The 14,934-nt window shown below is 26.9% G+C and overlaps 3 protein-coding genes across 3 annotated transcripts; all 3 read left to right on the forward strand.

Annotated features, from left to right (window-relative positions):
- Positions 1-300: 300 nt before the first annotated feature.
- Positions 301-11,032, forward strand: LOC128959884 (putative uncharacterized protein DDB_G0267840). The gene is made up of 7 exons (XM_054305916.1): positions 301-373; positions 1,122-1,601; positions 2,007-2,220; positions 4,027-4,190; positions 8,002-9,046; positions 10,074-10,368; positions 11,024-11,032. Exons 1-7 carry the CDS (start codon positions 301-303, stop codon positions 11,030-11,032), a joined length of 2,280 nt encoding a protein of 759 aa, XP_054161891.1.
- LOC128958591 (peroxisomal biogenesis factor 19-like) lies at positions 10,908-11,940 on the forward strand. The gene is made up of 4 exons (XM_054304475.1): positions 10,908-11,290; positions 11,352-11,620; positions 11,677-11,796; positions 11,861-11,940. The coding sequence occupies exons 1-4, from the start codon at positions 11,212-11,214 to the stop codon at positions 11,927-11,929; spliced, it is 537 nt and encodes a 178-aa protein (XP_054160450.1). The 5' UTR covers positions 10,908-11,211; the 3' UTR covers positions 11,930-11,940.
- Positions 11,941-12,324: 384 nt separating this feature from the next.
- Positions 12,325-13,456, forward strand: LOC128958628 (WW domain-binding protein 2-like). The gene is made up of 3 exons (XM_054304521.1): positions 12,325-12,447; positions 12,528-12,866; positions 12,962-13,456. Exons 1-3 carry the CDS (start codon positions 12,331-12,333, stop codon positions 13,289-13,291), a joined length of 786 nt encoding a protein of 261 aa, XP_054160496.1. The 5' UTR covers positions 12,325-12,330; the 3' UTR covers positions 13,292-13,456.
- Positions 13,457-14,934: the final 1,478 nt, after the last annotated feature.

A 14,934-nucleotide genomic window follows, 5' to 3' on the forward strand; every position in this document is an offset into this window, starting at 1 on the left:
ATCTAACCATAATTTTCTATTAGGTTTAGATTTAATAAAAAAATTCAATTTACATATGAATAGCAATTATCAGATTATACAAACATTCACAAACAATAATATCACACAAACAGATGAGATATTATCAAATTATACAAAAAATCAATGCATTGACAATAATTGTCACATAAATACCAATGAGATGCTTATCTCAAACAATTTAAACAGTGATCAGCAAAACAAATTGCATGCAATCCTAACCAAACATTCAAACATATTCTCAATTGATAAATTCGACATCGGGTTAATAAACACTGAAAAATGCACAATAAATATCACAAACAATGTCCCAATAAATTTACGTCCGTATCGGTGCTCACCATCGGATCAACAGGTAATCGATGACCAAATCGATAAATTACTAGAAAAAGGATTCATTAGGAAAAGTGTCAGTCCATACAGTTTCCCTATAACTCTCGCTTACAAAAAAGACGAGGGTACAAAAAGCCGGTTAACCATAGACTATAGGAAACTAAACAAAATTACAATTCCCGACAATTTCCCGTTCCCGCTATTCAATGACATTGTAGACAAACTAATAGATTGTGAGTATTTCACAACCCTAGACATAACTAGTGGGTTTTGGCACATAAGAGTTGATCAAAAAGATATACATAAGACAGCATTTGTCACAACAAATCAACACTACGAGTGGTTAACTATGCCGTTCGGCTTCAGGAACTCCCCTATGATTTTCCAGAGAGTTATCCAAAACATATTAATTAAACATAATTTAAATAATTTTGCTCATAATTATTTAGATGATATCATAATACATTCAAAATCATTAACTGATCACATAAAACATATTGAGAAAACATTAAATGCATTACAGTGCGAAAACATAAAATTAAAATTAACAAAATGTAAATTTGCAAAAAATACAGTACAATATTTAGGTCATTACATAACTAAAAACAAATACACACCAATAAATGATAACATTATCGCAATTAAAAGTTTCCCTAAGCCAAATACAGTTAAACAATTGCAACAATTTTTAGGAAAAATAAATTTCTATTATAAATTCATACCAAATGCATGCAAACAACTAAACCCATTATATAATCTACTTAAAAAAGATACACAATTTAAATGGGATACCGATTGTGAAAATTCATTCAATTGGGTTAAAACATACCTAACAAACAAACCAGTCTTATCTATATATGACTCAAATAAAGAGTGCATACTCTATACAGATGCCAGCAAAATAGGTACCGGAGCCGTGCTTAAGCAGATGCAAAGTGACAGTAAACTACACCCTATAGGCTACTTCTCTCGTAAGTTATTAAACTATCAGAAAAATTATAATGTCTCAGAGCTTGAGTGTTTAGCACTAGTTCAGGCGCTTGACTACTGGCATCATTATCTCTACGGCAATCAAGTGATTGTATACTCAGACCATAACCCATTAAAGTGGTTAAACTCAATTAAAAAACCGACAACACGTTTGTTCAATTGGGCTCTCAGGATAGGACAGTATAATCCTGATGTCAGGTATATTACTGGTAAAACTAATATCGGTGCAGACCTATTGAGTAGAAACCCTGTACTCGAAGGTAATGATAAATACTGTACCACAAAATTTCTCAATATATTAGAGCTAACAGATAATTGTCAAACATTACCAATAAATATCATAACTACAGACATAATAGTTAAAACACAAAAACAATTCATTAAAACATTACCCAAACATTGTATTATTGAAAACAATATCATAATCAGACAAAAGGCTGACACCAAACGTATATACATACCCGACCCTCTCATCCCTAGACTATTAAGTATTGTTCATAAAAATTATGGTCATATAGGTGCTCACGCTATGACACAATTGATTTGTAGCGCATATTATTTCAAAAATATATACAATCATATCAATGATTATTTAACTAAATGTTTAGTTTGTCAAACAAATAAAATTAATAGAAAGCAAAAGTTGGGATCACTATCCCAAATAGGTCCGGCACAGCAACCGTTTGATATCATATCCATTGATACAGTCGGTGGTCTGGCCGGGTATAACTCAAAGAAACAGTATATTCATGTAGCTATTGATAACTTCAGTCGCTTCCTATGGACTACCGCTTCCAGTACTCAAAGTGCTAAGGATTTTATACAATTAATCAAAAATGTTTGTCAAACACATAAACCAAAACTAATTCTGGCCGACAGGTACACAGGTATCAAAAGCAATGAATTTTGTAATTTTCTTGAAAAACACAACATTAAAATCATGTTTATTACAACAAATTGCCCGCAATCTAATGGGTTATGCGAACGTATAAACCAAACATTAGTTACTAGACTTCGCTGTAAAATCAATGATAATAATCAATCAATTTGTTGGCCAAAATTGCTAAACCATTGTACACACGAATACAACAATACAGTACATTCAACCACACAATACACTCCAAACTATTTATTATTTGGAGTCAAACCATTTTACCACTACATGTATGGATCTGACATTACAGTAGATCAGGCGCGAAAAATTGCATTTAAAAATTCATTAGATAGTCATACAGTGAATAAATCATATTATGATAGACATCATAATCCAGTTGAATTTAATGTAGGAGACCTAGTATTAGTCGACTATAAAAATAAGATATCGCGTAAAAAGTTAGATCCATTAATGTGTGGGCCATACAAAGTTATAAAGAAATTATCCAATATATCATATGTACTAAATTGTGATAAGAAAGGCAAAAGTACCGACACATACCATATATCCAAACTCAGACCATACATACCCGAAGACATGTCATAAAACCCAGGGATGTAAATATAGAAAAGTTATTTTAATGGGAAAAACTAATAAAAGTAAATTATACCTAAATTCCTATCAATGTTCCCATACTTTCCACTAACCATTCCTGGAAACCTATTGTCGGTATCTCCCAAACAACCCTATGAACCCCTTTTATCACTTTTTATAACTTAAAATATCAATTAAAGCTATGGTCACATACATACACAAACACACATACATTCATATCAATTATATCTTATACACAGATATCAAACATATTTCTAAAAATAAGACCACACTTTGAAATGTGGGTCAAACTGACCTTCCAGTGGTCAATCATTCAATACATTTTATTATATACTTAAACCCTATATAAATGTAAGTCAAACAATAGATACGAGGGCATTGTATACCATAGTCTATGCTTATAGACATCATAACATATATGAAATACAAATATTTCATATCAAATGTATTTTCAATAATAAAGTTTTAAATAAAGTTTTTTCATTTACACTCAACATATCGACTGCAATTCATTTCAATTGTTTTTTATAATTCATACCATATTTTACGCCACGACAAGTATAATATAAAAATTTATAAAAAAAATATTCCAAAAAATATATTTTAGAAATATTTTAATTATTTATTGTTTAATATATATATAAATTAAATTTTATACAGATTATATTGGATGATAATATTTATTTATAAATTAAATTGTTTTATAAAATAATTATAAGTATTTTAAGTTAAATTTATTACTCATTAATACATTATATTATGCAAAATATATTATTTTTTAAAACACAAACTCATTTATTTTAAGTTTTATTAGATATTTTACAATAGCAAATAAATTTTGCATTTAAATTGATAATTAACATATATTTCACATTTTATTACTACAGTTTGTTAATATTGAATATATCGCACAACAATGTGGAGAAAATTGGTAATAATTTAAACAATAATTTATTGTCAAAATTGATTGCAAGTTTCAATCGGCTGACAATCAATCAAACATTGGTCAACAAAATCATAGACTCATTTCCCTCACTAACGGATTTAAACCTAAGCTATCAGTCAGTTAATAGTGATTTCAAGTCAACAACTAATGAATTATCCAATAATAATACAAATCATATTAATATTATTATTAATAATGAGTGCAATAAAATTGATTTAAACGGTAGTCAATTAAAATATGTTAATATAAGTGGCAATCATTTGAGTCAATTGAGTCACTTTAATGGCTGTACAAGTCTTCACACACTTGTCCTCCACAGCAACTCTATGACCACAATACCACTGTTCAAGTGTTGCCAACACCTACAGGTGCTCGACATTAGCAACAATTGTTTTGATGAAAAACTAATAACAGGTATGTCCTTCACTGCTAAACTTATCAATTGTTAAAGTATTGAAATATAAAACAATTGATTTGCAAATTAATGTTTATTTTTATTGCTTTTATATTTGATGTTTTGACAAATGAGTTACAATTGTATTTCAAAAGATTAATATTTTTCAGATAAATGATTCATTGGTGTATATACTGTATATTTATAATTTTCTTAATTCATTTTTTTTATTATATAATATACAATCAAAATAAGTTTATGAAAAAAATTAAAACTCAATTAAACTCTTAGAAGTTTATAATAGAGAGATTTGTTGTTATATTTTTTCGACAATTATTTTGTCTATTATATTGCGAAACAAATGTTTAATATTACAGTATAATACAGTGTAGTATTCAAACATAATTTTATAAAAAAAGATATTTTTTATGATAAAGTCATTGCTAACAAATGACAGTAAACATCAATCCACTTCTGTTTGTTTTATACTTTAAGTCTCTCTCTCTCTCTCTCTCTCTCTTTCATATAACTCGACATGAAATTAGCATAAAATTTGTCTCATGAGAACAGTACATACCTGAGCCAAAAAACATTAAATACACAGACTATAAGTGTGTGAATCAATAGCTCATTCATTCAATTGATAACTAAATAATTGCCTTTTTATGACATAATATATTATAACTAAACATTTGATATGAATTGATCTGTTCGTCAATTGATATAATTATCAATACAATAAACATAATAGTATGAAACCCCTATAATTTACAGATTATTTAAACTATAGAAAAATAAATTATTTTAAGATTTAATTAAGTTTTTATATATAAAAAATTAATTAAAAATTTTAAATTAACAACATGCTAAATAACTTTTATAATATAATTAAAAAATGACTTGTTTTGCTATTTAGATATTTAATTCAATGTTTATTATATAAGATAATTATTTTTTATGTGAATTGGTATTATGTTTATTGCATTTAATAGTATTTTATTAATTAATAACATTGCCTTTGCGATAATAACCAAAATTTTAATTAATTTAATTAAATTTTATTATATGTTATTTTAAATACTAAATTTATTTTTATATTACCTGTATATATGAAATTTATTGTTAGTTTTAGTTTTGTGTTGATTTATCAATATATTTGATTTGATAAAAATACAATTGCATACAAAAATTTAATTATTTTTTATTGAAATATTGACACTATTTTTAGAAAATGTGTTATAAATTTACTGTTTTTAGCCATTTATAGATAGTATGATAAAAATACACAATTTTATTAAAATTTAATCTGACATTTGTATTGAAAACAATCTAAATAATTAAATTAAATGAAACAAAACATTAATGTTTCCAAATTTAACATTTCCTAAAAGTGATTAAATTTATTATCAAGATAATAACACAATGGATAGCATTTTAAAATTAGCAAAAATAAAATAATAAAAGTATACAATTTATATCTACATTTGTATAAGGGTTAACAAACCACTAAATATATTATGGCTAACATTTAAAAAAATATAGTCAATCGTTAAATATTAAATAAATTTTATAGTCTATTACCAATAGATAATAAACATAGTTATACTAACGTTGTACTGAATAATTGTATAATAATAATATAAATATTGATAGTGTAATAAAATACAAACTAATGTTTTGAAACTAGTTTCTTGTATTAACAACTATTTTAGATATTTTATTTTAGATTATACAATGATGTTTTTAATTTAATTTAATATATTTTAATTGCGACTACAATTATGTATCATATCATCGTTTATTATAAAACAATACATAAAAATTAAATAGAAAAATTTTACTTTAAGACATTTTATAGTATTAAAAGTAAATATTTAATACATAATTTTATACAAAAAACACAATTAAAACATTTTTAAAATGTTATATTAAAATTAATAAGTAATTTGGTTAAAAAATGGTTTTCATTTTAGATAATTATCTACTATTCATATAAATAATTTTGCTACCGTTTTGTATAAATAGTGGTCGGACACACACACACACATTGTTAGATAATTTATGTAAATAAAACAATTTTGACTCAGTTTTCTCAATATATTAATGTTTGTAAATTACTTATATATTTATTGAAAATGCCCGGTAGTATGCAATTTTTGTTATATTAAATTGCCAATTATCTTTTTTTTTTGTTGATATATTACTACATATTATATAATAAGTTTTATTTAAGGTTAACCAATAACATACGGTTTTGCCTAAAAGTAATTTTGCAAATATTTTATTAAAAACCATATTTGTTGTCATGCCTTTCCCTTTATTAATCGCTCTCTCTCTCTCTCTCTCTCTCTCTCTCTCTCTCTCTCTCTCTCTTTTCTCTCTCTTTTTCTTTCTCTCTCTCTTATTATGAAATAAATTCCTGACTAACAAAAATATTTTTATTATATTTCTTTTCTCTCTCCCTTTTTCTCATGATTTTCATGAAAGAAAACGTGAAATATACTAAAAATATCTGATATAATATAATGAAAGCCCAAAAATATTTTGTTGTCTAAGTTTTTCAGTTAAGGTTAAGTTTAGAGAATGCTTTAGAAAAAAAAGACTAACGACTTACAGGAAATACATTTTTTTTAGACAAATCAATGGTTTAGTTTAATTCAATTTAAATATTTTACTTACTATTGAATAAGATTTAAATTTTGAATAGATCTTCAAAGCTATTAAATATTTAAAATGCAAACCAAAACTTATCTGATTTGGAAATCTCTATTTCACGGCATAAACTGTATGTATATAACTATAGTCTATCTTTGAGAAAGTAGTTGTGATTTATTGCTATATTATTATGTTATACGAAATGATTGAATATTTATGACTTCAATAGATAAGAGATCTGTGAATATGAAAAATAATTAATAGTAAAATAAAATAAAAACATCTTCTTTTGTGTTGCAATTCAAATACAATAATTTGTATTAAAATGATGAGAAAGAGAGCGTTTAGTATTATTTAAGTAATTTATAAAACGAAACTAATAATTAATTTTATTATTTTTATATCAATATTATTCAAGCGTGATGTCAATGTATAGATAATGTTGTTATTGCTTTTTATAAATATTTTTTTTATTAACAAATTGTGAAATAGTTTTTGTAAAATTGAATACACAAATTAACTATTGTAAACAAAATACTGGTATCAAACCGATTCACTATTTTATTTATATTTTGTTAAACAATTAATAATAAGTTACTATTCAAATACATTCACTCATATATTTTAATCAAATAGAAACCAATTATTTCTTCAAAGTTTTCCTAATAATAATAATATAATACGTTTTCATTTAGACAATAATCACACGATTTACGGATTAATTGTAAAATTAGGTTATTATTTGTTTTAAAACTCAATGTGTGTCCCAAATATGTTTGCAATTTATTTTCAATATCCATATAATTGAAATTATTTTTAAATTATAATCATTTTAGTAATGCCATCAAATAACATAAATATCTTTTTTTATATCATATCTATAATCAATTAGTTTACTATTTTAATATTTATTAGATGTTGTTTTAGAAAGATATCAATTATTTGACTTAAAGGCATCATTTAATATTTTTTAGATTTATATAATTAAATGCATAATAATGCCATTAAATATAATAATAACCCATGCAATATACAGTCATTAAACACCAATTATAGTAAACATCTACTTTTACCGCAAATTGTTTTATGAAATTAATTTATTTATTCAAAAACGTTATTCAATAAAAAAAATATATAACTAATAAAATATTAAATTAATTTAATTTATACTTTAAGGCAATAATTTGGATATTTTATTCAATAACTGTTCGTCATTGAAACACTTGGATATGATTGCTTCGGGAGGTTTTAACGCCCGAAATGTGATTAATAGATCACAATATCTAACAGTTCCGGTCAACGAACGTCTCATCCATTTGGTAGACATGACAAGTGCTGTCAGTCACTGTCAGATAGCTATTAGCAATTCATTCATCAATTCTGCGGTCTGTGTGGAGGTGTTGTCTGAGTCAGAGCTGGTATTATGTCTAATAAATGGCACAAAATATGCGCCAATTATTAAATCAAATTTCAGTTCAATACTCGAACAAGAATTAGGTTGTATTGAAACTAAAAACCATTACTTAAAGAACAGCATATTATCGATGTTTAAGCTTTTAAGTGATAGAAAGTGTGAAAACTTGAATAACGTTAACATCATATTAGCCCATCTGAAGCTCAACACAGATGGTGGTCCCGTAACAGTCAAAGTGGCCACTTGTGGTCAATGGATAAGTTTGCGTCAGGTGCCGCTTAATCAAAATTGTAATAATAATAATTGTAATCATCTTAATAATAGCAATCATAGCAACAGTAGCTGTAATAATAACAGCAATAATAATAATTCAAGTAATAATAGTAATAATAGCCGTTCGCCTAAAATTATAAACCTGTGCTCAAAGCCGTCAACAATAGATCATAATCACAAGCCTTTACTCAGAAGGAACTGTAGTATAATGAGACAACAGGAGAACGGATTCATTGGTGATCCCATTTGTCACGAATTGACTCTATCGGCAACCGATAATCGGGATCAGTGGGCGCTGTTGATGGGTATCAGTGTTGTCGATCACGAGGAGGAAGATATGATCCAAGAGTTGTTTGCTTCCAATAATTCAACAGCAAGTTTGATGACACTAACAGATAAACTTAAACGATATACAGAAGTCATAAATGCCAAAAACAATTACCTAAACAATTGCGATGATTGTGATAATCATTGTTTTGGAGCCAACTTTCTCGCGCTGGCTATTCATCGCAAATCATTGATTCACGAGAACAGGTCAGTCAACTAAAGTATATCATATAATTAGTGCCAAATGTTTTTCAAAAATGTTTTTTTTTCATATTAAACATTTACTAAAACAATATTTTTTATTAATTATGTTTAGAAAATAGAATAATTAAATATAATACTAAAATTATAATATTGTGTGATTTAAATTTAATACATTTTGCATGAATAATATTAAATTTAATTACAATATGTGTTAACGAAAAGCAATTATTGTTTTTTATATAACTGTTTATTAGATTTTTGTTTATTGATTGTGAAGATCTTCGATATTAAACATTATTTAAATACAAATGATTTGCAGAGAAAAACTAATGAATTTAAAATGAGTAACCATTTCCTTATGTTTGCATAATTTAATTTATATACTTATTTTGTTAACCTTTATGCTACTGAATAATACAGTTATCTGAGTGTTTATTACAACCAATTTATTGATATTTTATAAATAAAAAACAATAATTATGAACTTAGAAATAGTACAAAACAGTAGATAATACAAATTATAATAGTGTTTTTTAAAGTGGAAAAAATGATATTTGTAATGAATGACTACCAATTCATAGCAAACCGTGTTTCGTATGTCGATATCCTATTGTATGCAAAACTATTGTTAATTATTTGTATTACTTTAATATCTTACAAACAATTAGAAAATTCAATGGCATATAATTTATAATATAATCGGAAGCTATGCTAATTAGTAACACACAATATGTTATGTAAGCTTTATATGTGTTTATAAAAAACATTATTCAATGTATTGTATTTTTGGTAGTAAAAGGTTGTCAATATTTTTCATAATTTAGTTAAACTTTAAATTTTCTTTTAAATTGCAATATGCTTTGCATACTAATTACAATATACAGTAAGTTATAATCTAATTATTGTTTGTATTGTCTAATATATTGTAAATACTAATAACAAAATTAATATTTAAAATATAGGAAATAACTTAACATTTAAATGTTAACTAATGTTCAACTGATTGAATGTAATTTATTTTGTTTAATAGAAATATCATAACAAGCGGTTCCAGCAGTAGTGGTGAAGAGGATATGAGTCTACAATCGTCGAGTTGTAACACATCGGACACCAATGACTCGGAGCACTCGGAGAAGTACCGGAGCTGGGAATACATACTCGAAGAAAACCATAAATGTTTGTTCAGTAAAGAGTTGGAAGCACTGAAAGAGGTCGACACCAATAAGTTTGATAGCATATCAAGTCGTAAATATAAGTCTACTTCGGCACCAATTATTTCATTACAACAATTCATCACTACTTCCAACAAAAAATTTGATTCAAATGTTTTTAAAGTTTATAAAATTTAGTTATTTGTTTAAATATATTTAATTAAATATTTAATAATTTCAATATAATATCATATTATAATTTATTACGATATTTTAAATATAAAACTACAATAAAATAACTTTAAATAATATATAAATAGATTACAAATAATAGATAAATAAATATTTTAATTCAATTAATAAAGTTTATTAATATTATATTCAAATTAGTTTAATATTTACCATAATTTACGGCAATTTTTAACTCAATTACGTTTGTTATGAGTATTAAAATACAAACAAAACTTTATAAAAGTTCCAAAAAATTCAAACAAAAAGTTTCTATTATTAAAGTATTTATTATATTCATTGATATCTCGAAGAATAAACAAATTATGTCAACAAATGAAGACAACAAATGAAGACAACAAATGAAGACAAGTCATCAAAGGACCGACCGATTGATCCCGAAGTGGACGACGAGTTGTCTTCATTATTGTTGTTTTAAATATCATGTCTTTTATTGGGGTTTTCCCTCAAATTATGTCACTTTAAGACATATTTTTTTTGTATTTTAATGGATCTATTGATATAATATTGAATTTGATTGATAATAGAGACCATATATGTTGTCATTATTTTCATATAAATTGATGTCTTTTATCTTTAGGTGCTTTAAATGACTTCAATATTAAGCCCACAAATACTGATCCGAAAAGTGCTTTGGCGACCACATCTGTGACCACTTGTGATGATTTGATTAATAACAAGAAAATTATACCTGAATTGAGTGCTCCGGATGTTGGAAGTGATCCTTTCGATGATAAACTCAATGAAGATTTAGCAAAATTTGATGAAATGTTTTCGCCGCTCATTAACTCTGATCCCGAACTCAAAGAGCATTGGTCTCGACTGACAAAGTCGTGCGCCGAAGCGGGTTTGCACTTGAATTGGTTATCATATGTTAAGATAAACTAATTTTATGATTTTATTGACAGCCACTGCCAGTAATGAAGACGAGTTTCAACACTCATTACAGGAGACACTGAAGACTATCTCAGATAAGGCTCAGGCAGTGGTCGGAGAGGAAAACAATTTGTCAGAAGAAGAATTGGCAAGAATTTGGTCTAATCTGGGTATTGGAGCCGACGATGAAGAGAACGGTTCCAACAATTTTGCTAATTTGATGCCTTTGATGACTAATATGATGCAAAACTTGTTGTCAAAAGAGTTATTATATCCGGCACTCAATGAATTGGCAGAAAAGGTGATAATAATTGAGATTTTGTTTATAATTAGTGATTAAAATATATTTTCAAATAGTATCCGACATTTCTTAATGAAAACAAAGACAAATTATCAGCTGAAGAGCTCAAGAGATATACAAAACAGATGGAACTCATGAAAATGGTTTCAAAGTATTTTAAGCTAAAATTTATAACTGTAATGCAATTAATTATTATTAATTTCATGACTTAATTTAATTGTTGTAATTTTCTATAAATAGTCAAAAAATATCAACGGATTTATAAAACCGTTTATTTTTAAAGTTTTTGACTTTAAAAATAACATCTAATTATCAGAAAGATGGACGCCGAAGACATCCGACTGGCCAAAGCTAGACGAAGGTACAGAAAACTCGAATCACATGTCGATGCCTGTCAAGAGAAAGACATTGAACTTAATGTGGATCTTATACAAGCAAAACAACAGGTGGAGGACAAAATTCAATCAATTGTGGACAACAAAGACGATATCATCGAAACGCAAAAAAAAATGCATCGTTTGGCTTTGAAATACGGTGATGATATCAAAGATTGAACAAAAATTCAGAAATTTTAAATGTTTAGATTTTTTTGATTGAATTTTTGTTATATTCAAAATTGATTTCAATGAAAAATAAATAAATTTTGCATTTTTTTGGTCATAAATGTCTATTTTATTAATAATAATACTTTTATAAAATTGATACCATCGATGGCAACATTTAACTCAAGTCATCACCAGTCAGGAGGTGTTGTCCTCTTTGCCGGTGAACTCATACTTCTGTACGTCGATAAAGTGGACATTCAGTTTGATAACAAGTCATTGAATGTAAGTAATGTCACCATTAATTGGATCCAATAAGACATGAATTAAATGATTTATTAATGAATTGATGTGAATATCTTCAGTCCGTCGGTCGACTCTATCTAACGACTCATCGGATTGTTTTCACGAGTGGTTCTAATAATCAAAATATGCGGTCATTTTCGGCTCCATTTTACGCCATATATGACCTGTCACTCGAACAGCCGGTATTTGGCGCTAATTATATTAAAGGAAAGGTCAGACCCGAGTCACAGATCGATGGCCAGAATGGTGTGACGTTTAAGCTTCACTTCAAACACGGCGGTGCCATTGAGTTCGGTCAGGCTATGGATTCAGCGGCCAAACAGGCCTCGAGTGTGGCCCAAAACATGCACTTCCAGCCGCCGCCGCCATACACGACCACTGCTGGACAATACTATGAGGTTTTGTTTAGACTTTTATTTAATAATTTAAATGATATTTTGAGTGCAATTTCTGTCATTTTATTTATAATTAATTGTATTTCATGTGATGATAGGCACCGCCGTCTGTCTATCAACCGGCCTATAACTGTGGCTTTGCTTTACCGACTCAAGTATTTTCGACACCACCTCCGGCTGGTTTTATATACACAATGGAAGCGCCGCCACCCTATCCTGGACTCAATACAGCCCCACAACAGTGCCCGGCATATAATCAAATGGCGTTTCCCGCTTATGGACAGACACTGGCCGGTGATCCGTATCAAGTGTACCAAAATGGCAATGCATCGGCTTCGGCGCCACCATTGGCTCCACAACCGGCCGGTTTTGCGTTTGGCAATGAAAGGCCACCAACTTATGATGAGGCCATTAAAAAACATCAATAATTGACTACTAATTGCAGTTTTTTATTTTATTTTATTTTAACTTTTTGAGTTTCAAAACTCGGCACTGATTTTTAAAAATTATTATTACCGATAATTTGATATTTTTATATATTATAATATATGAATATTTTGATTATTTCATATTAAAGTGTTTAGTGTATTAATTGTATTAAATTAACAGTCTATTTGCCGGCAATTATTTGAATAATATGCATATAATGTTTGCAATATATAAATACATTATTATTGAATATAAACACTAATGTTATTTTTATACAAACTTTAAAAACTATTTGATTTACAATTATTTATTTTAATTTACGGTAATATTATAATATAAATATAATAAATTTATAGTTAATACTGTATAAACTTTATACTATAAAGTATATTACGATAATATTTACTATTTATTGTGTTATCTGATAAAACAAATTACATTTTCTTTAATTTGATAGAATATTATATAATTTTTATATTTTCTATTGATGTAAAGTTTATATATTTGTGATTTAAACAATTAATTAATAAAATGTTATTACTTGTAATCCTTAATTTAATCTTTAATTACTAGAAGTGTTAAAATCAATAATACAATTAATTGATAGATTTAATAATCTCTATAAAGATATTACCTGTTATTGATACTTATTTATATATTCAATACATAATGTAATTCTACTATAGTTTACATCATTTATTATTTAGTATGTAATACAATATTACAATTAATAGTACAGATATTATACCAATAATAATTTGATTGTTGTTTTATCATTTTTATTACAATATTAGAAATAATTATTATAAAGAAAAGTACATTTTCCGTACAAATTGAAAAATTGAGGTCAATTTTCAAGTAGAAAAATACCTAAAGGCAAGCATTTTAGGTCATACCTCCCGTCCACTTATAAATGAACACCAATACCACTAGAAATAGCTCCGGTTTGTAATACAGACTATGTATTTAAAGTTTGTATATAATAATCGAGTACCCAGAGGTAGACCTATCTCTCTCTCTCTCTCTCTCTATCACTACACACACATACGCACTCACTCACTCATTCATTCAATCTCTCACTTTCCCACTTAAAGAGATAAATACAAAGAGTTACACACATTAGACTTTGTACTAATTTAGTGTCAAATATTATATCCATTAGGTCTTAATAATTAACTAACGATTCAAAATATTTCATTAAAATATATAGCATTCAATAGTCAAATATTTGTATTTAATGCTAACTCCATATACATTGGTAGTAGTGATGGACAATATAAGTTATAAGGATCTTATAACAAAAATCATTTCTAAGTGCTATGCGATGGTAAATGTTATCAATTATAAAAAAGAGTAAATACTTTCTAAGCCGAGTCCTAACCTTTGAGCTAACTGTCCCAACACCTAATTTACAGCCTTGAAATTCAGGTATTAAAAACATGTTTAATATCTATTATATATATTTTTTTAAATTATGTTGAATTTTGTTTGTTGATTCAATTTTCCTAATTTAGCCCTACATTTGAGTGCAGCAAAAAACAAGTGTTATTTAAGTTCATTTAGTTTCTCTCTATTTATTTCTCAGTACTATTTAAGGGAAACTTATTTAAAACATTTGATTTGCGGTTCATTTTTTTTTTGG

The sequence above is a fragment of the Oppia nitens genome, unplaced genomic scaffold (assembly GCF_028296485.1).
Source record: "Oppia nitens isolate AA-2021 unplaced genomic scaffold, nextdenovo-longstitch-racon4-pilon3 scaffold13_pilon_pilon_pilon, whole genome shotgun sequence".
In the NCBI taxonomy this organism is placed as follows: domain Eukaryota; kingdom Metazoa; phylum Arthropoda; class Arachnida; order Sarcoptiformes; family Oppiidae; genus Oppia; species Oppia nitens.